Here is a 22,349-nt window from a genome sequence, read left to right on the forward strand (position 1 = left end):
AATTAATACTTTAGTTGCATTCTTATAATTTTTTTTTTAATTTTTGTTAACATTTATTTATTATTGAGAGACAGAGAGACAGAGCATGAGCAGGGGAGGGGCAGAGAGAGAGAGAGACACAGAATCTGAAGCAGGCTCCAGGCTCCAAGCTGTCAGCACAGAGCCCGACGCGGGGCTTGAACTCACAAACCATGAGATCATGACCTGAGCTGAAGTCGGACACTTAACCAACTGAACCACCCAGGAGCCCCTATAATTTTTTGATAAAGCCATAGTTTGGTGACATAGGATTATCTCACAGTATTCCTGGTATTCCTCACAGTATTTCCTTTTGGCCATTTGTCTCAAGTCCTAAGACACTGTTTGGATATCAAGACAGGTGAACATCACTTACAGTTGTTTGGAGATCATCGGTTTTATCAGTGAAGATATTCAATCTTTCTTCATTTTCCAAAATTTCATCAATATTTTTGGACATAATATTTTTTACTTCAGTTACTTGGCTCCTCAGTGTAGATATTGAGCTATCACCTTGATTTTTATTGTATTGCATCTATATAGAAATGAAATATAATACAAATATCATTTTCTATAAATAAAATCTATGATAATAGATTATACAAATTAGAACAAAAGTGTCAAAGGCGCATTTCAATTGTATTTCAGCATAAGGAATCAACTAAACTGCAAATTGTCCCACCTTAATCTTGCTAAAAAAGGGGAGAGGGTGGATGGAAGAGTGATATTTCAATATATTCAATCAGTGGTGGAAGTCTTTTTTAAAATTTAAGTTGTTTATTTATATATTTATATAGACTTTTAAAGAGAAGTTTTAGGGGTGCCTGGGTGGCTCAGTGGGTTAAGTGTCCGACTTCTGCTCAGGTCATGATCTTGTGGTTGGTGAGTTTGAGCCCCGCGTCAGGCTCTGGGCTGACAGCTCAGAGCCTGGAGCCTGCTTTGGATTCTGTGTCTCCCACTCTCTTCCCCTCCCCCACTCACACTCTGTCTGTCTCTCTCTCTCTCTCTCAAAAATAAATAAACATTAAAAAAATTTTTTTTAAATAGAAGTTTTAGGGTCATAGTAAAATTGAGTGGGAAGTATAGAGTTCTCACATGCCCCTTATCCCCTCCCTACACCCCTCCCCCTCCCCAAAGCTCCCCATCAACAACCTGCACTAGAGTGGTACATTTGCTACAATGGATGACCCCACACTGATGCATCATTATCACCCAAAGTCCATAGTTTACATTAGGTTTCACTGTTGGCATTGTACATTCACTTGGTTTGGACAAATGTATACTGACATGTATTCACCATAATATAGTATCATACAGAACAGTTCCACTGCCCTTAAATTCCTGTGTTCCACCTATTCATGCCTCCCTTCTCCCTAAGGCCTGGCAACAATTGGTCTTTTTACTGTCTCCATAGCTTTGTCTTTTCCAGAATGTCATATAGTTGGAACCAAGTACTGGCTTTTCATATTGGCTTCTTTCACTCAGTAATATGTATTTTTTTTTAAGTTTATTTATTTATTTTGAGAGAGACAGATCGAGCGGGGGAGGGGCAGAGAGCTAGGGACACCATCCCAGGCAGGCTCTGTGCTGTTAGCACAGAGCCGGGTGTGGGGCTCCACTCATGAAACCGTGAGATCATGACCTGAGCTGAAACCACGAATTGGACGCTTAACTGACTTGAGCCACCCAGGCGCCCCTCACTTAGTAATATGTATTTAAGTTTCCCACATATCTTTTCATGGTTTGATTTACTCATTTTTTTTAGTGCTGAATAATAGTCAATTGTCTGGATGTACCACAGTTTATCCATTTACCCATGGAAAAACATCTTGGTTGCTTCCATGTTTTGGCAAGTATAAATAAAGCTGCTATAACATCTGTATGAAGACTTTTGTGTGGACATTACTTTTCAACTTATGTAAATAACAAAGGTGTGGTTGTTGCATCATATGGTAAGAGTATGTTTAGTTTTGTAAGAAACTGCCAAACTGTCTTCCAAAGTGACTGTAGCATTTTGCGTTCCCATCAGTAGTGAAGAAGCATTCCCACTGCTCTACTTCCTTGTCAGCATTGGTGTTGTCAGTGTTTTGAATTTTGGCCTTTCTATTTAAAAATTATTTTCATGTTTATTTATTAAAATTTTCTTTAACGTTTATTTAGTTTTGAGAGAGAGACAGAGTGCAAGCGGAGGAGGAGCACAGAGAGAGGGAGATACAGAATCTGAAGCAGGCTCTAGGCTCTGAGCTGTTAGTATAGGGCCCAATTTGGGGCTTGAACTCACAAACCATGACATCATGACCTAAGCTGAAGTCGGAAGCTTAACTGACTGAGCCACCCAGGTGCCCCTAAAGTCTTTATTTTTAAAAGTAATTTCTACAACCAACATGGGGCTTTAACCCACAACCCTGAGATCAAGAGTCACATCCTCTACCGACTGAGCTAGCCAGGCACTCCTTTGGCCCCTCCCCTCTTTTTGAGAGAGAGAGAGCATGCGCATGTGCAAGTGAGATTGGCGGGAAGGGCAGAGGGAGAGGGAGAGAGAGAACCCTAAGCAGGCTCCACACCCAGCATCAAGCCTGACTCAAGGCTCCATCTTACAACTGTGAGACCATGACCTGAGCCAAAATCAAGACTTGGACACTTAACTGACTGAGCCACCTAGGCGACTCTGGCCCATTTTTAAATCAGGCTGTTTTATGTTACTGTTGAGTTTTCAGAGTTCTTTGTGTATTTTGGATAACAGATGTATCTTTTGCAAACATCTTCTCCCAGTCTGTGGCTTGTCTTCTCATTCTCTTGACAATTTTTTGAAACAAGCTTACAATCTGTCTCTTAATTGGTGTATTTAGATTATTAACTTTATTATTATTTTTTTTTTATATAGTTTATTGTCAAGTTAGCAAACATACAGTGTATACAGTGTACCTTTGGCTTTGGGAATAGATTCCTGTGATTTATCACTTATATACAACACCCCAGTGCTCATCCCAACAAGTGACCTCCTCAATGCCCATCACCCATTCCTCCTCCCCCCCCCCCCCCGCCCCTTCAACCCTCAGTTTGTTCTCTGTATTTAAGAGTCTCTTATGGTTTGCCTCCCTCTCTGTTTGTAACTACTTTTTTTTCCTTCTCTTCCCCCATGGTCTTCTGTTAAGTTTCTCAAATTCCACATATGAGTGAAAACATGATATCTGTCTTTCTCTGACTTATTTCACTTAGCATGATACCCTCCAGTTCCATCCACTTTGTTGCAAATGGCAAGATTTCATTCTTTTTCATTGCTGTGTATATATATATATATATGTATATATATATATGTATATATATGTATATATATATATGTATATATATGTATATATATGTATATATATATACATATATATAGTAGTACAGTAGTATATATATATATATATATATATATATATATATATATACACTACCTCTTCTTTATCCATTCATCAATGGATATATATATATATATATATATATATATATATACACTACATCTTCTTTATCCATTCATCAATGGACATTAATGGACATTTGGACTCTTTTCATAATTTGGCTATTGTTGATAGCACTGCTATAAACATTGGGGTACATGTGCCCCTATGAATCAGCACTCCTGTATCCTTTGGATAAATTCCTAGTAGTGCTATTGCTAGGTTGTAGGGTAATTCTATATTTAATTTTTGAGGAACCTCCACACTGTTTTCCAGAGCGGCTGCACCAGTCTGCAGTCTCACCAACAGTGCAAGAGGGTTCCCGTTTTTCCACAACCTCACCAGCACCTGTTGTTTCCTGAGTTCATTTTAGTCACTCTGACCAGTGTGAGGTGGTATCTCAATGTGGTTTTGATTTATACTTCCCTGATGATGAGTGATGTTGAGCATCTTTGCCTGTATCTGTTAGCCATCTGGATGTTTTCTTTGGAAAAGTTAGACCATTAACTTTTAAAGTGATTATTGATATAGTTGGACTAATATCTACCATATTTGTTACTGTTTTCCATTCATTGTTCTTGTCCTTTGTTCCTATTTTATGTCGTCCACTTTATCCATGTTAACAAAAATGGTCATTCCAATGTAGAGTTATATATAAAAAGCTACAGCTGCAGAACAATATTAAATAATAACTTATTGAACACTTAGTATGTGCCAGGTGCTGTTTTAAGCACTTCACACATATTAACTCATTTAATTTCCAAACCACGATATAAGGTAGTACTTTTATCATTTTATTTTCTAAAGAAGAAAACAGAGACTGAGAGAAATTAATAAGGTACTCAATGTTACACAGCTAGAAGCAAAACTAGGATTTAGACTCAAGTTCCAGAGATCAAGCCTTTACCCATTGTATTAATGACCTTAGTTTTGTGAATTTAAAATGTATGTATAAACTTATGTTATATATATTATAAACATATAATGTATACAAAAATGTATACTTACATACATGTGCATACATTTATATTTATATGTATGTTTATACACATAAAAAATTCTGGAAGGTTATACACTAAACTGTTCAGAGTGCTCACCTCAGGGGGTTTGACTGAGATTGTAGGAGATACTCGTATTTTGCTTCATATACTTTTGTATTATTTTACTTTACTAATGAGCATTATTTTTTAAGCTTTATTTATTTTTGAGACAGAGAGAGAGAGAGAGAGAGGAGAGAGAGAGAGACAGAGCGTAAGTGGGGGAGGGGCAGAGAGAGGGAGACACAGAATCCGAAGCAGGCTCTAGGCCCTGAGCAGTCAGCACAGAGCCCGACGCAGGGCTCGAACTCATGAACCGCGAGATCATGACCTGAGCTGAAGTCAGATGCCCAACCAACTGAGCCACCCAGTTGCCCCAACTAATAAGCCTTATATTTTAAATAAAAAAAAAAAGGGGCACCTGGGTGGCTCAGTCGGTTGAGCGTCCGACTTCAGCTCAGGTCACGATCTCACGGTCTGTGAGTTCGAGCCCCGCGTGGGGCTCTGGGCTGATGGCTCAGAGCCTGGAGCCTGCTTCCGATTCTGTGTCTCCCTCTCTCTCTGCCCCTGCCCCATTCATGCTCTGTCTCTCTCTGTCTCAAAAATAAATAAATGTTAAAAAAAAAAATTAAAAAAACAACAACAAAAAAAAACCCCCTGCTCGTTGGCAAGTGATCAAATCCACCTTAGACAGAACTCTGATCTTGTTGGTTACAGGACCATGCAACTTACAATTGATGTTTTGTGAGGAGCTCACTAGGTAAATGTAGAAAAGAGGAGGTTGCTAGTTGAACTGTGTCCCCCAAAAGATATGTTCAATTCCTAACTCCAGGAACCTGTGAATGTTACTTTATCTGGAAATAAGGTCTTTGCAGATATAATCGACTTAAGATGAATGGTTAATTTTTTATTTTTCTTTTTGTTCCTTTTTTCTTTCTCTCCTTTTAAAAAATGTTTAAGTTTTTTAACCTAAGAGAATCATTTAAGATTTGTTAAGATAATGTATTTATAGTCCATTCATTGGCATTCAGATTATACACACACACACACACACACACACACACACACACACACACACATTTAAATCTCTCAAAACATTTTTCTTTTGTTAATTATAGTATAAGAAATTCAACAACTTTTAAAAATTTTCTACAGATTTAATGCTTACCAGGTTAGTTTATAAATGTTAAAAAGAAATGTCTTTGATGTCAGATGTGTTAACTGCTTAAAATATGCATATTTTCATATGGTAACTAGTTTTTGGGGAGCTCTGTCAATAATATATTTTGGCTGTGTAGAATATGCAGAATTCTTCATAAAAAATTTATGAATTTAATATAAAAGCATCTATCCTTAAGTATTTTTTAGGCATTGTGGTAGACACACCCTATGGTGACCCCCAATGTATCACATCCTTGTAAACCACCCCTCCCCACCCCCAAGTGTGACTTACTTCTAATTAAGAGAAGCAAAGGTGATGGGATGTGACTCTTGTGATTATGTCACATTATATAATGTTTAGTAGACTGGAGTGAGAGAGATTCCTCTGCTGGTCTTGACAGGGAAGCAGCCATACTGAGGACAGCAACTGGCAAGGACCTGTTGTTGTCAGTTCCTAGGACCTGAGGGTGTCCCCTGGTCAATAGCCAGTAAAAAGCTGCATCCCTGGCACAGCTGTAAGGAAATGAATTTTGCAACAGGCTCTGAATGAGCCTGGAAGCCAAATCTTCCCCAGAGCTCCTGGATGAGAACACAGCCTGGCTAACAAACTCACTGCAACTTTGTGTGGACCCTGAGGAGAACTTGTTAAGTCCTGCCTGGATTCCTGACCCACAGAACCTGGGAGATAATAAATGTGTGCTGTTTTAGGCTGCTGATTTGTACTGATTTGTTAAATACATAATTAGAAAACTAAAACAGTTATACTGAGAATATTTTAATACGGAAAAGTTCATATACAGAGTGAACAGTATAATGCAAAGTGAACAGTATAACCCATCCCTATGCACCCATCACCGAGTAGCGACACATGGCCAATCTTGTTTCATCTATACTACTACCAATTACCTCTTCCCCAAATATATTGTTTCAAAGCACATCCCAGACATTTTATCATTTTAATCTGTAAATGCTTCAGTTTGTATCTCTAAAAGATATGGCCTCATTTTTCTTAAAAATAAAACTACAACATCATTATCATATCTATAAAAATGCCTTAATATCATCAAACATCCAGTTTGTAACAAATTTATTAAAAAAATCATAGTTGTTTTGTTTTTTAACATTTGTTTTGCTGATCCAGGATCCAAAGTCCGCATTTAGCTGATATGCATAAGTTTCTTTTAATCTGTGGATTCTCCTTAACTTTTTCCCCATTGCAATTTATTTGTTGAAGAAATTTGATTATTTGTCTTGCAGAGTTTCTCATATTCTGGATTTTGCTGATTGGATTGCTGTGTATCATTTAATGTGGTCACTGATCTCTCTATTTCCTGTAAACTGGTAGTTAGATATAAAGGCTTGGTCCTATTCAGGTTTGATGTTTTGGGCAAGCCTACTTCAGATGTGTGCTATATACTACTTACTGTGTGACATCAAGAAACACATAACTGATGACTGATTGTCTCCCTTATTGTGACCTTAGGAATAATCAATGGGTTTAGGTATTTAAAAAAAAATTTCTTTTTTACATTTATTCACTTTTGAGAGACAGAGAGAGACAGAGCACAAGCGGGGGAGGGGCAGAGAGAGAGGGCAACACAGAATCTGAAGCAGGCTCCAGGTTCTGAGCTGTCAGCACAGAGCTGGATGTGGGGCTGGAACTCACAAACTGCAAGATCATGACCTGAGCTGAAGTTGGACGCTTAACTGACTGAGCCACCCAGGTGCCCCAGTGGGTTTAGGTATTTTGAGTCAGTTTCATTTCATTTATTATGAATTTCCCCATCAGCGTTTCACCTAATTTTTTCAGTCATCAATGATCACTGCCTAGATCTATTATTACATTAGGGATTGTAAAATAGTGAAATTTATTACCTCTTCTTTGTTTATTAGCTGGAGTATTTCTATATTTGGTCTATATAAAGACCAAAAAAAAAAAAAACCTTTTTCCCTATCAACTATTTGTTTTATCTGAAGTACAGTTCATATAAGAAAGTCAGAATAAATGGCTAAGCCTTTTATTTATTGGTTTTTGGAGTGATGAGGTGGATCCTTAGAATCTTCCAGAGCTGACTGACAGGGATTATTTCCACCCCCTCCCCTTGATAGTATCTAGGAACTCAAGGAGTTTTAACATATATGATGTGTTACAATCCACTGCAGTTATTATTCTTTTTGATGTTCAGTTATTCAATTACTGACAAGTGTTAGCTACTTCAAGTTGGCTCCTAAAGTCTTTTGACAAGAGTACAGTGAACTTTGAAAGCTTCCTTTTTTCTGGTATGACAAAATGTTTCTGGCTTATATGTTTCCTGCCTGACATCTGCAATTAGGTCTTATTCTTTTTAGTGTAAAATGGTATTTAGAGACAATAATCTAGATGCTAAGGGGGCACACTGCTACTGGGTTGGTCATTATTTCTAATGTTTTTCAATAGACAGCCTAGGAAATACTTTTATTTTTTATTTTTATGAGGTTTATTTATTTATTTTGAGAGAGAACAAGGAGCAGAGAGAGAGGGAGAGAAATAATTACAAATCACAAGGGGCCTGATCTCACAAACTGCGAGATCATGCCCCGAGCCAAAATTAAGAGTTGGTCACTCGACTGACTGAGCCACCCAGGTGCCCCATTATACTTTTTTTTAAAAGAGAAAAAAGGATTGATATATTTTCAGTGAAAAAAATTTCAATATGTAACTTTCAATTAAAATTTTCAGTATTTAATTTTCTTTAAAAATTTTTTTTAATTTTCAAGTAAAATTTAGGATTATAAGGTTTTACTCAATTCTTTGATTTTATATTTGCAACTATTGCTGAAAACCTTGATTCCTAATGACATTAACTTGATTACTTAAAGTAATATATTTATATAAACCAATTTTAGAATAGCAACACCAATGTCATTATTAACAATGGGACACTTGAAAATAAAAACTTTAATATTTATTTTTTAGTTCTTTTGTCATTAGGGTATAATCTCACTAGGAATATACAAATTGTTGTTTCTTAAAGTCGGTTGAAATAAATTTTCACTGTCTTTTAAGTCATCAGCTCAATACACAATTAGGTTCTATGCTGACAGCTCAGAGCCAGGAGCCTTCTTTGGATTCTGTTTCCCTCTTTCTCTGCCCCTCATCCTCTGTCTCTTTCTCTCTCTCTTAAAAATAAATAAACATTAAAAAAAAAACCTATTAGATTTTTTTTTTTTTGAGTTTTAGGGATTACTTTTTTAAAATAAAAAAAATTGTTATGGTAAGATATACAGAACAAAATTTACCATTGTAATGATTTAAAAAAATTTTTTTAAGTTTATTTATTTTGAGAGAGAGATAGCAAGAGTGAGCAGGGAGGGGCAGAGAGAGAGAGAGAGGGAGACAGAATCCCAAGCAGGCTCTGCACTGCCAGCTCAGAGCCTGATGTGGGGCTTGAACCCACAAACCATGAAATCATGACCTGAACGGAAATCAAGAGTTCGATGCTTAACCGACTGAGTCACCCAGACACCCCTACAATTGTAATGATTTTTAACTGTACAGTTCAGTGGCATTAAGTATATTCACATTGTTGTGCAATTATTACCACCATCCATTTCCAGAACATTTTTCATCTTCCCAAACTGAAACTCTATACCCCTTAAACACCAATTCCTCCTCTTCCTTTCCCCCCAGGCTCTGGCAACTGTTGTTCTACTTTTTGTCCCTACAGATCTGACTTTAGGTACCTCATATAAATGGAATCACACAGTATTTGTCCTCTTGGGACTGTCTTATTTCACTCTAGGGACTATTTTTTAAAAATTTAATTTAATAGTATTCTATAATTATGTAAAATATTTACATGGTTCCAAAGTCAAATTTGCAAAATAAGTTTCATTCAGAAAGGCCTTGTTTCTATTCCTGCCCCTTATCCCTATGTAGGCAACCATTAAAATGTTTTCGATTTATCCTTTTCTTGCCCCCAATCTCCCTTTTTTTTTGACTATAAGCAAACAAATAAATATGTTTGTATTTACTCCCTCTTTCTTAAATGGCTGCATATAAGATTGGTAAACAAATAATGGTATACCATATATACTTTCTCTATCTTGCTTTATTCACTTACCAATATATTGAGGATATCATTCCTTATCATTATATAAGAATAGAAATCCTCAGTTCTCATCTTTACAGCTCTTATCTCCCAATTCCAAACTGATTTTTCAGCTGTCATACAATGTTTAGGAGTACAGTTGGAGGTTACATACCATATACTTCCCTAATACTTGTTGAAAATCTGCAGCAACTGCATTTGAAGGAGAAAAATGTTCTTGTGACATCAAAGGATTTCTCAGAAAAGTGTCGCTAACCTAGGGACATTAATGGAAATGTTTAACCTGTGTAGATAATTTAACTGGAGAATTACAGAGCAAATGTTTATTTGAAGCAAAATCTGGCAGAAATGTGAAGTAAACGAATATTGTATTTCCGCACCGTTTCTAGCTTTTTGGTGGGAGAGTGTCCTTTCTAATTAAAGATGCAGTATTTATGAAAACTGTGCTTGCTCAGTCTTCTCCACTGCTGCAGTACAGATCACAATCTTACGGAGTGAGACTGCAGATACCACTTGGAGCCTTTGGTATGTCTGAGGACTTGAGGGGAAGAGCAGATGTTCACCTCTGGGAGACAAAGAAAGATGGATGGCCATGATATTTTCTAAATAAATGTGTCCTCCTGCTCCTACCCTCAAAATCCACTCAACAATAACTAAACAATCCCAACTAAGTGTCATGACACTATCTTTCAAACCCTTATGGTTGTTAAAGGACATTTCAAAGTCTCAGGAAGGAATTCTTTCAATTGTTTGTACTCGATGTTGTATTCCCCAGAAGTAGTGGTAAAATTTATGTGGTTGGCAATTTGGTATCATCTGGTTTTGAAAAGGTGGTAAAATTGGGATGTTTTGTCACAGTAGCAGAGAGATAAAAAATCAGAGTATAGTCAGTTAAATGGCTAACAGTGTTTAGTATCTAGACTCTAGGGATTGTCAAGGCATATCTGAAGAGTGAATTACAGTTCTTATGATCCTTGATTCTATATGTGGTACAGTTTGAGTTGTATTAAAGCAAGATGGTACACTAAACAAATGAAATATATACATAATTCATGAATATGAATGGAAAATAACAATTAGTAACTATAGGATAGCTGACTAATTTTTCATGAATATTTTTTATTATAATATTGTTCTGAATTAAAAATTTGTGCATAAAATTAAAGGTTAGTATCATTTACTTTTTTTTTTTTAACATTTATTTATCTTTGAGAGACAGAGAGAGACAGAGCATGAGCAAGGGAGGGGCAGAGAGAGAGGGAGACACAGAGTCAGAAGCAGGCTCTAGGCTCTCAGCTGTCAGCACAGAGCCTGACGTGAGGCTCAAACTCAAAAACTGTGAGATCATGACCTGAGCTGAAGTCGGACACTTAACCCACTGAGCCACCCAGGCGTGCCCTTTTTTAACATTTATTTTTGAGATAGAGACAGAGCATGAACAAGGGAGGGGCAGAGAGAGAGAGGGAGAGTATCATTTACTTTTTTTTAAAGTTTACTTTATTTGAGAGAGAGAGAGAGTGAAAGAGTGAGAGAGTGAGCAAGCTGGGGAGCAGCAGAGAGAGAGAGGGAGAGAGAGAACCCCAAGCAGGCTCTGCACTGTCAGCATGGAGCCTGACAGAGGGCTTGATCTCACAAACAGTGAGATCATGACCTGAGATGGAATCAATAGTCGGATGCTTAACAGACTAAGCCACCCAGGTGCTCTAGTATCATTTACTCTTTAAAATAAGAAACAAATGTACTATCTGGGCTGTAAAGTTACTCGAATAATGGGTTAGCCCTATTCTGTCTCTGAGACTGGCTTTTATAAAGTCTCCTTGGTGCTGGCTGGAGATCAAACTTGGGGTGATAATCAGCAACAGCTGATATCTATTGAGAAGGCTAATTAACCTTTAAGAAATTTATAAAATCTCATGAATGTATGTAAGTACATATACGTACGTGTTGTATTTACCATATTTTATATTTTCTGACAATTTTCAGTTAAAACTTCCCTAAAGATAGTATGTCTTGATTAAACAATTTTTTTCTTTTCATTTAACTCTTATAATTGATTCATATTTTCAACCAGAAGTGTCTTATATATAATTACTTGTAAATTAAATACACATGCTATTGAAAAGGTATATTAAATATTAGTAAAGTTTAATTTCTCTTTTACAGAACAAGATAAACACAAGGAGAGAGCCTAGTAGATCTGTGTGGATAGTCTTTGCAGACCTTGCTTTAGGGTCAGGGGAAGTGTGGAAACAGGGCAGATGAAGGATAGAGTCAAATCTCTGAAGGTAAAAAAAAAAAAAAAAAAAGAAATTTCTGAGGGTCATTAATAACTCTGCTTTATAGACAAATCAGTGATCTGCTTTTGGTTAGTGACACTATTACTAACACAGTATAAAACAGAGACCTCATAATTTCAATAACTGAAAAAAATCCTTAAAGTAGTGTAAGAAGTTACTTACGTTTTTAAGAAATGCAGATGGTGTTATAGTATCCAAGGCATTGTCTGTGGCACATAGGTAAGTGATTCCATCAATAAAGAGAGTATGGTAGACAAAGCTTTGAAAAGAATACATTCATTTACATGATAACACTGAAGACATTAAGTACCCTCACAAAGAATATAATTTTGTTTTCAAGCTCTCATTAGTAGTATACAAGCTATATAGATAACTTTTTACAATAAGAATTAGAAAATCTTTCATATATGTGAAAAATTAAATTATATTAAATAGAAACTATAAAATTTGAATATGTATTTAATATCATATCAGTAAAAATGAAATACAATAAAGAGAAAACTCTATATTTAAAATGACTTTGAATTAAAAAAAATTTTAATGTTTATTTTTGAGAGAGAGACAGAGACAGAGACACAGCACGATGGGAGGAGGGGCAGAGAGAGAGAGGGAGACACAGAATCTGAAGCCGGCTCCAGGCTCTGAGCTGTTAGCACAGAACCAGAAGTGGGCTTGAATTCACGAACCATGAGATCATGACCTGAGCAGAAGTTGAATGCCCAAGGTACTGAGCCACCCAGGCACTCCTAAAGTGTCTCTGACAGAATCACTCATTCCAAGACTGAATCAAGATTCTCATCTTGATCAAATAGAAAATGCTATGTTCACTCATTTTTACTATCCCTCTATCTTTATTTTTTAAAAAAAAATTTAACATTTATTTATTATTGAGAGATAGAGAGAGACAGAACATGAGCATGGGAGGGGCAGAGAAAGGAGGAGACACTGAATATGAAGCAGGCTCCAGGCTCTGAGCTGTCAGCACAGAACCCGACCCGGGGATTGAACTCACAAACCGCGAGATCATGACCTGAGTCGAAGTCAGACGCTTAACTGACTGAACCACCCAGGTACCCCGATCCCTCTATCTTTAGGTAGACATATTTAATTTTGGTACTTCCTGGCTTTCTATTATGATAGATTAGAATTTAAAAGTTGTAAACTGTTAATACTAAATATTCTGAAGAACCAGATGAACTGGGGAGGGGAAATTAAACTCCCCTATAGTGTGCAAAAGTGTATCTGAGCTGACCTTTTGTGCTTTCTCAGAGTCACATATTAGCAAGCTAGAAGACTCTTGGAAAGTACCTCTATCTTTACTGCCCAACAATCCAGAAAATTTAAAAACATGGCAACAAAAACAGTTGCTTGGTCCCTAGACTTCATCTAGTCATTTTGAACACTCTATATCCAAATGGTTAACAGGCAACAGACCTGGTCAAATGCTAAACTGGATATACACGAAAGTGATGAATCTTAGAAACAGGTAGAAAAGATAATCCCAGAGACAGCAAATGTAAGGCATGTGCCCTTTCAACGTAAATCCTTCATGTCTTATCATGAATACAACATGCTACATGTATATATATATCTGCTACAAATATATTTTTTTTAAATGTTTATTTATTTTTGAGACAGAGAGAGACAGAGCATGAACAGGGGAGGGTCAGAGAGAGAGGGAGACACAGAATCGGAAACAGGCTCCAGGCTCCGAGCTGTCAGCAGAGAGCCCGACGCGGGGCTCGAACTCACGGACCATGAGATCATGACCTGAGCCGAAGTCGGACGCTTAACCGACTGAGCCACCCAGGCGCCCCTGCTACAAATATTTTTAATGATGATATTGACTGATACATATAATCTCCACTTGGAAAATGTTTTTATTTCTAAATTGGGAGGAGTCTTTGTGGAAAAAAAAGTTGCTAATTCTATCATCTCTCTGAAAGTTATATGTGTGATCTGAAGTAAATTGATATTGGATGTATGGGAGGAGATATTTTAATTTTATGCTTAGTATGTTATTACTGAGTAACATTCAGAAACCATCTTTAGGGGCACCTGGGTGGTTCAGTCAGTTAAGCGTCTCTTAGTTTTGGGTTAGGTCATGATCTCATGTTGTGAGTTCAAGCCCCGTGTGGGGCTCTGTGCTGAGACTGCAGAGTCTGTTTCTGATTCTCTCTCTCGCTCTCTCTCTCTCTCTCCCCCCTTCCCTGCTCACACACACATACACTCTCTCTTTCAAAATAACAATAATAAGGGGCGCCTGGGTGGCTCAGTCGGTTAAGCGTCCGACTTCAGCCTGGGTCACGATCTCGCGGTCCGTGAGTTCGAGCCCCACGTCAGGCTCTGGGCTGATGGCTCAGAGTCTGGAGCCTGCTTCCGATTCTATGTCTCCCTCTCTCTCTGCCCCTCCCCCGTTCATGCTCTGTCTCTCTCTCTGTCTCAAAAATAAACGTTAAAAAAAAAACTTTAAAAAAAACCAAAATAACAATAATGATAATAATAATAATGATAATAATAAAGATCACTTGTCTTAAAAAAAAAAAAAGAAAGAAATCTTTAAAAGTTAAAAAACCCTGGGGCAGCTGGATGGCTCCGTAGGTTAAGCATCTGACTTCGGCTCAGGTCATGATTTCACAGTTCATGAGTTTGAGCCCCATGTGGGGCTCTGTGCTGACAGCTCAGAGCCTGGAACCTGTTTTGGACTCTGTGTCTTTCTCTCTGCCCCTCCCTGCTCATTCTCTCTCTGTGCCCACCCCCCCCAAATAAACAAACATTAAAAAGAAAAAGAATTTTAAAAGTTAAAAAACCTTGATTACCTGATGTTCAACATATACTGGTAACTAACAAAAGTGAGATGAGGAAAAGTGTGTATGATGTACTACCACTTATCTATCATTCTCATATTTTTTCCTAAGGAAAATGCACATATATATGCATGTGTCTCTTATAGGAAAAAAAGCAAAGAAAAAGAAAATGACAAACTAAAAACTTAGTCAAAATGGTTACCTGTATAGGGGGAGAGGGAGAACAGTGCAGAGAGGAAAGAATAAAAATTAGACTTTAAAAAAAAATTTTTTTTTTAACGTTTATTTATTTTTGAGACAGAGAGAGACAGAGCATGAACGGGGGAGGGTCAGAGAGAGGGAGACACAGAATCCGAAACAGGCTCCAGGCTCTGAGCTGTCAGCACAGAGCCCGACGCGGGGCTCGAACTCACGTACCGAGAGATCATGACCTGAGCCGAAGTCGGCCGCTTAACCGACTGAGCCACCCAGGCGCCCCTAAAAATTAGACTTTTTGCAGGAAACTTGTTTTTTCAATTTGATTTTGGAATCACATATATGTTTTGCCTAATAATAAAATGCTATCAAATCAAACTTTAAGAGAGAAATGCTTAAAAATAAAAAACACAAAGACAAAAATGAACTTGACTTTGTATCAAGTAACCCAGACAAGAGATGATGGTGTGGTTCCTATGCTAATGGTGGAGGTGGTCAGGTTCTGGATATATTTGGAAGGTAAAGGCAACAGGATTTGCTGACGGGCTGGATTTGGATGTCAAAGAGACAAAAGTCAAGGATCAGAAAGGTTTCAGGCCTGAGGAACTGGAAAGGTGATATGTGGAAGACTGCAGGGGGAGGCTTGGTTTTGGACATAAGTTTGCAATGTCTATCAGATGTCCAACAGAGATGTGGAATAGGCAGCTGGATATATGAATCAGGAGTTCAGGAAGAGGTATTCAAAGGATTCAAATTAGAATGCACAATATAGGTAAGTAAATTGTATTTGACTAGATGAGAAAAGTGTCTTTTTGAAATCGCACTGGCTAAGAAGTGAAAACAAAATTAGAATATCACCATTTTACACAAGGAATATCAATGGCTGCTAGCATGGCAAAAGGAGACAGAAGCAGACACATGTACCATCTCATGAAAAAAACACCTACAGTCTTGCCATAGGGATCAAGCCTGTGGATTCAGCTGCCTGAAACAGGGTATACTGCATTTTGAATATGCAATCAGCAATACCAGAGTGTGGGAAACTCTACACTCTACAGGTTCTTCAATGATAAATTGTAAGGAAAAGAAAGGGATGGAGAGGGAAAATATAGAGATTTAAAAGACACCAAAAGAAAAGAGCCGGCAGGATTAGGCACTCATGTTTGAGGCTGCCTATTTGGGTTGAGGCAATGAAGAAGCAGGGTGAGTAACTGCTATAGAAGCTGGAACACTGGTTGGTTTGGGGGAGAGGGAGAAAGCTGTGGATGGGACAGGGCACATGGCCAAAAATATTCTGTATTTTTGGCTTGGGTGGTAGCTGCATTTGGTGGGCAGGTTCCCTTGTAAAGCTTCATGAAGTTATCCTTTTGCTTGATGTGGTTTTTGTATTTTGTTTTATTTTACAGTATAAAGGTTCAAAGAAACCTACTCTTGAAAAAAACCAATGGTGAGTCTAAAAATAATAGACGCTCTCTTACTCTCCACCTGTTCTTTCACTAGCAAAATGTTTTCAAGACTGGCTTAGGCCATACCATGTAATGTCCCAAGTATAGCTTAGAGTGGTCTTATTAGAGATTTTTCAAGTGGAAGTTTCCTTTTTTATTAAAGAAATATTTTGGGTATACTAAAAAAGTATGAAGAATAAGATAATGAGAACACTTTAGACCTACCATCTGCTTAAAATGTTACAGATACCGTAATGTCCCATGTATACCCTTCCCCAACTTCGTTTTTCTCCCTTCCCTTTGCAGAGGTAACCACTATCTTGAATTTGGTGTTAATCATTCTCATCTGATCTTATACTTTTACATATAGACGTTCTCTCTTCTGAAGGTTCAATCAAGAGCATGTGCAACCAACATTTTTTTCTCATGTCATTATTATTGCTAAAAAGCAGACCTTTATTAGAATGTAACTTACCTTCCCATCTGCATTATGGTCTTTGGCTCAGCTCTAAGAAGCACCAGTCGAAGCACTGTTGCCGCTGCTTCCTAAAAATAAATTATCAGCGTTTGCTTTGTGGACGATTGTAGTGTCTTTCATTATGCCTCCTCCTAAATTTACCAGAATATCTTAAATATAGTTAATTGTATGGAGTCCTATTAATTTACTTTAGAAGTGTGAAAGGAACCTGAAAGTTACCTAGGAAGACTTGAATAGTCACATTCCTAATTAGCTTTTCCATTTCCACAAAATGACACTTGAAATAAAAACTTTTGGGGAGGGAAAAACTTATTATTAATAGTAGAAAGTAAAACGTGAAATTCTTGGTAGTGCTTGAACAATCCAGGCGGTATTGTCCAGGGGAAAGATTTCCTATGAAACACAAAAAATTAAGGGGATACTGGAACATTCTCCTAGCTTTCACCAAGTGTCCTTTTTAGGTTATATAAACAAGGAAATCATAGCACAATCTGAAATAAAGTGAATGGCAACATGAGGCAGGAACACGACTGACAAAGTAGGCTCTAGCTCTATTTCTGGAATTACTGTGCTACACATCTTAAGAAAGTGACTTGTCTGGGTCTGTTTCCTCATGTGAAGAATGAAGGAATTGGGCAAGACGCTCTCTAGAGTCCTGTCCAACTCCAGGACCCTTTAACAGCAGCAGATTTGATCTCACAATTAAGCTTTGGTAGATACTAATACTTTTCTAATGAATGTAAAATATTTGTGACATTAATATTTAGCACTGAGGAAAGACATGATAGACTGTTCCTTAAAGCTCCTTGTCACCCTTTTTCTTCCCCCTGGTCAGCTTTCTGCACAGCAGTCATGCCAAACCTTTAATCCTCTCCTCTAATTGCATACTGGTCCAGCCCATTCCACTGTCTTACTTTCCTGCATGCTTCATAAAGAGAGGCCTCCGGCCTTACGAATTTCTTCAGCTTTCTGTCTCTCTCCTTCCTTAATTGTTTGTTAAGTTTAGTTATTTTTGAGAGAGGGAGAGAGACAGAGCGATTAAAGGAGGGGCCGAGAGAAAGAGGGAGAGAGAGAGAGAATCCCAAGCAGGCTCTGCACTGTCAGTGTGGAGCCCAATGTGGGGCTTGAACCCATGGACTGTGAGATGATGACCTGAGCTGAAGTTGGACGCTTAACAGACTAAGCCACCTAGGTGCCTGTTTTTTTTTTTTTTTTTTTTTTTTTTTTTAAGGTTTATAGTTTTGAGAGACACAGAGATTGCAAGCAGGGGAGGAGCAGAAAGAGAGGGAGAGAGAGAATCCCCAGCAGGCTCTGTGCTGCCAGTGCAGAGCCCTACTTAGGGCTCGAACCCATGACCTGAGCTGACATCAAGAGTCAGACGCTTAACCTACTGAGTCACCCAGGTGCCCCAATTAGTTCTTTATGAGAACCTACTGTATACTATGGATCAAACACTGCAAAGACAGAGATGACATTCCTTGTCTTGAAGGAATCTGATCAGAAAAAGAAGATTCCAATTCAGCCTGGTAAGTAGTTTCTTAAAGGTACGTAAATTAGCCTAGGCATAGAGAAGGCTTCAAGGAAGAATTGAGACAAGTTTCAAAGTCCAGAAGAGGTTATATTACTAAAAAGTGGAGAAAAATGGGGTTCCAGGGAAAGGGAATGGAAGCTGCAAAGGGAGACCTTGGTGAGATCAGCATGAAGTTCAGGGTAGCCAGAGCACAGGAATATTCAGGAAGAGAAGGAGGCAGTCATGGAAAAGCCCTACCACGTAGGGCCCTGAATTTCAGGCTAAAGGAGTATGGACTTTACTCTGAATGTAATCAGATGCCACGAAATGATTTTAAGCAGGGGAGTGACTCATATTTGCTTTTTAGGAACAATCACTTGAGTAGCAGTGTGGAGGCCAGTTCTGAGAAGGATAAGGCTAAAGTCTGAGAGATCATGCCTAAGAGGTATTTTTTTTTCTTTTTTAAGAATTTCATTTATTTATTTATTTATTTATTTATTTATTTACACAGAGGGTGCAAGTGAGCAACGGGCAGAGAGGGAGAGAGGGAAATTAGAGAGAGAGAGAGAGAGAGAGAGAGAGAGAGAGAGAGAGAGAGAGAAGCAGGGTTCACCCAAAGCAGGGCTAGAGTTTGTCCGATGCGGGAATCAAACTCACAAACTGTGAGATCATGACCTGAGCCGAAGTCAGATGCTTAACCGACTGAGCCACCCAGGCACCCAAGATGCATTTTCAATAACCCTGGTATCAGGGCCTAGAAGGTTCAGAAGCAAGGATTTGGTTTTAAGACATATACTGGAGATAGAACTAATAGAACACAATGACAAATGAACAAATGTAAAAGTGAAGAATGGGCAGTTGAAGAGGACTCTCCAGTTGCCAGCTTGAATGGCTCAGTAGAACTACTCAGCAAGGTGAGAAACAGATGAGGAGGAATCTTCTAGGAAAGATTATTAGCTCTGGACATGGTATGTTTGAATGTCTATTGGGCAATGTAACTGTGGAGAGAGATCACTCTGGAAGTGGACTTGGCAGTGGTCAAGGTAAAGGTGTGTACGGGTGTGAATGAATGGATCAGGTTAAAAGAGGATGGAAGTAAGAACCTTGAGCAACATAGCACTTCAGGGACTGGTAAAGAGAGCCAGGAAGGAGACCAAGTTCTCTGTCTCTATATCCAGACTCCTCCATTCCCCAAGAGAAAGAAGACATTCTTCTGTCCCAAGAGTCACATTTCCACTGCTATGCTGTATTCCATTCCGTTGAGTTCCTTCAGGGCTTACCGTACTAACTCCTTCTCTCTTAGATCTTCAACCTTTTCTCCTTCCCATTAGCCTACATACATTGAGAATCTTCCCTGTTTTGAAACATGAGGCCCCTTCCTGAATCACACTTCCTCAGCTTTCACTCTGTCTCCCTCCCTTTCTAAATTCTCATAAAGATGGTCTAACTACACTCACCCTACTTCCTCATCTCCCAATCAGTTGGCCCAAAGCAGCCTGGCTTCCGCCTCTACCACTTCTTCCAAACTGCTAACTATGTGGTCACCAATCACCTGCTGATTGTAGAGTTCTAGGAGTACCTTTTAGATCTTGTTCAACTTCTTTGGGGTATAAAACATTCTTGTAACTCTCTTCCCTTGGCTTTCAGGACACCACTGCCCTCATTTGGTGTCCCACTTCTCTATTTTGCTCCTGAACAGTGTTCTGCCTTTTGGTCCTTTTCTCTCCTCACTCCCATACTTTTCTTTTCCACCCCCTTCTACTATCCTCAACTGTTAGCCCTGACCCTCTGAGGGCTACCCTATTGGACATTTTTCGATTTAAATCTTTTGGGAATAAGGTGGATAAGGAAGTACATAAATAGATTGGTGTCTTCTAACAGGCAACAAAATCCAACCTGTCTCAAACTGTACTCTCTTCTCCTACATTCCCTCTGACTTCCTCCCTCACAATCCTCCTCCATCTGTCGTTTCAATCTTGTTTAATGCCACCTAAGAAAAAAATTTAACAAATCATCACATTGTACACCTTAAATTTACACACTGTAATACGTGAATTATGGCTCAGTAATTGTGGGGGAAAAAGATTAAAAAAAGAAAAACAAAGAAAAAAAATGGAGAATCACCTTGGCATGACCCTATTCCCTTAGTTTTACAAAGTCTCTAGGATCTGCCCCCTCCTTCCCATTTGCACTGTCATTCGCCCTTACCTCAGGCCCTTAAAACTCCTAGAGAACAATACCATCCTAAGTGGTTCTTTCCCCTTCAATCCACCTTCCATATTGTAACTAGACCAAGTTTTGTGGAAGATGAATCAGATCCTGCTATTAATGAATTTAATTGCTCAACAGGTTCCCCTACGATAAGAAAACAAACTAAATATAGGACTCTTCCTTAACTAACCTCTGCCGGCTTTCTTGACTTCATCTTTAGCCCTTACATACTGTGACCCTGTGCTCTAGCCACACTGAGGTTCTTGAGGTTCCAACACACTATGCTGTTCCATCTGAATGCAGGAGTCCCCATTTCCCTTTCCCGTCCCAGGCTAACACTAACTCTCAGAAGGCTTCTACGACAAGCACCCTAATATCACCTCCGCTGTGGTCAGCAAGCGGCCACCCATCCTGAGTGCTACAGACGCAATCCCGACCTATCTCCACTGGCAGACTTTTTACACTGTAGGACAAACTGTATATAGCCCATGGTCATAAAGAGACAACGAGCTCATCAATGGGCAACTCCGGGTCCCGTTTTCTCTTCAAATAACACCTTTACCAAATAACACATGTTCAATAAGTGTGTTTTGAACTGCAAGTCATTTCTCCGCAGGGGAGAGAAAATCTTTTTAAGGGTCTCCGGAATTGCAGCAGCACGTCGCTACTAATCACGGCCAAATGGGTCGCGCGCACCACCAACCCCAACCCCCAGGCGGCGCACATGTGGCTCCGCAGTTCGGAAGCGCGCCGGCGCTCGCCCGGGATTCACCGCCTCCCAGAAGCAGGCCTTTCTCGGGGCGCTGCCTCTCGTCCCCAGTGCAGGCTCCCAGCCGCCCGGCAGCGCAGCGTCCTGAGGGGCGGACCCGGCAGGCGCCACCCTTGAAGTGCGGAACCTGCCAAGGCGGAGGTCCGGACCCGGGGTACCTGATAGGAGCCGCCGGTCAGGGACAGCTCCGCTAGGACCGCTCGGCCATTAGCAATACAGCTGTAGGTGATCGTCATGGCGGGCGGGCCAGTTAAAAAAAAAAAACCTCCCGCCTCACCTAACCGCCCGACACAGCCTCGGGGCCGTACCTGGGGCGGGGATCTGGGCGGTGCTTGCGCAGGCGCGAGGAGCGATCGATTGGCGAGGAGGGTGGGGGGCCGTCCCTGGTCTGGGCAGAGCCTATGAGGAGACGGGGGCGGGGTTTCGTAAAAAGCGGGCTTTGGGTGAGTGAAAAGTTTCTCCTTCGTCGTTATCCTCAACATCTTTTGGTGAGAGCCAGTTTACTTCACAGTAGTTACCTACCTATGATTCATTCACAGTCTCCGACGTGTAAAGTATAGCCCTTGATTTAAAATACACCAACGCAGCAAGTATTTGTTGAAACACCACAGTGCAGGCCCTGGCCCCTGGCGTTGGGAGTTCGTATTCTGCAAGTGGTTACAGAGGCATAGGCAGGCAGACGCCATTTTCAAGTGGCATGTGTGTGCCGCGGTGGAAAGATAAACTGAGTTGCAGAAGCTGGAGTGGAGGCAGCTAATTGTCCTTGGCAGCTAATTGTCCTTGGCAGAGGGAGCAAAGCTTCCAGTGTCCTTCTGATTTAGGAGGGGTTGATATTCTCTAAGTGGGGAAGGACAGGACAGTTAACAGAGGGAACTGCTTCTGTCAAG

The 22,349-nt window shown here is 39.4% G+C and overlaps 1 protein-coding gene across 3 annotated transcripts in view; it reads right to left on the reverse strand.

The window, feature by feature from the left end:
• LOC106971282 (uncharacterized) overlaps positions 1 to 21,959 on the reverse strand; it is a 34,173-nt gene extending 12,214 nt beyond the window's left edge. For all 3 annotated transcript variants that reach the window (XM_027059369.2, XM_027059359.2, XM_027059349.2), the window contains exons 1-5: positions 21,621 to 21,959; positions 16,970 to 17,040; positions 12,210 to 12,306; positions 9,905 to 10,006; positions 395 to 553 (exon numbers count right to left, since the gene is read on the reverse strand). In XM_027059369.2, coding sequence (XP_026915170.2) covers positions 395 to 553; positions 9,905 to 10,006; positions 12,210 to 12,306; positions 16,970 to 17,040; positions 21,621 to 21,944 — 753 coding nt within the window. In that variant the 5' untranslated portion in view covers positions 21,945 to 21,959. The remainder of the gene's footprint in view (positions 1 to 394; positions 554 to 9,904; positions 10,007 to 12,209; positions 12,307 to 16,969; positions 17,041 to 21,620) is intronic.
• Positions 21,960 to 22,349: the final 390 nt, after the last annotated feature.

Source organism: Acinonyx jubatus, chromosome B1 (assembly GCF_027475565.1).
Source record: "Acinonyx jubatus isolate Ajub_Pintada_27869175 chromosome B1, VMU_Ajub_asm_v1.0, whole genome shotgun sequence".
Lineage (NCBI taxonomy): Eukaryota > Metazoa > Chordata > Mammalia > Carnivora > Felidae > Acinonyx > Acinonyx jubatus.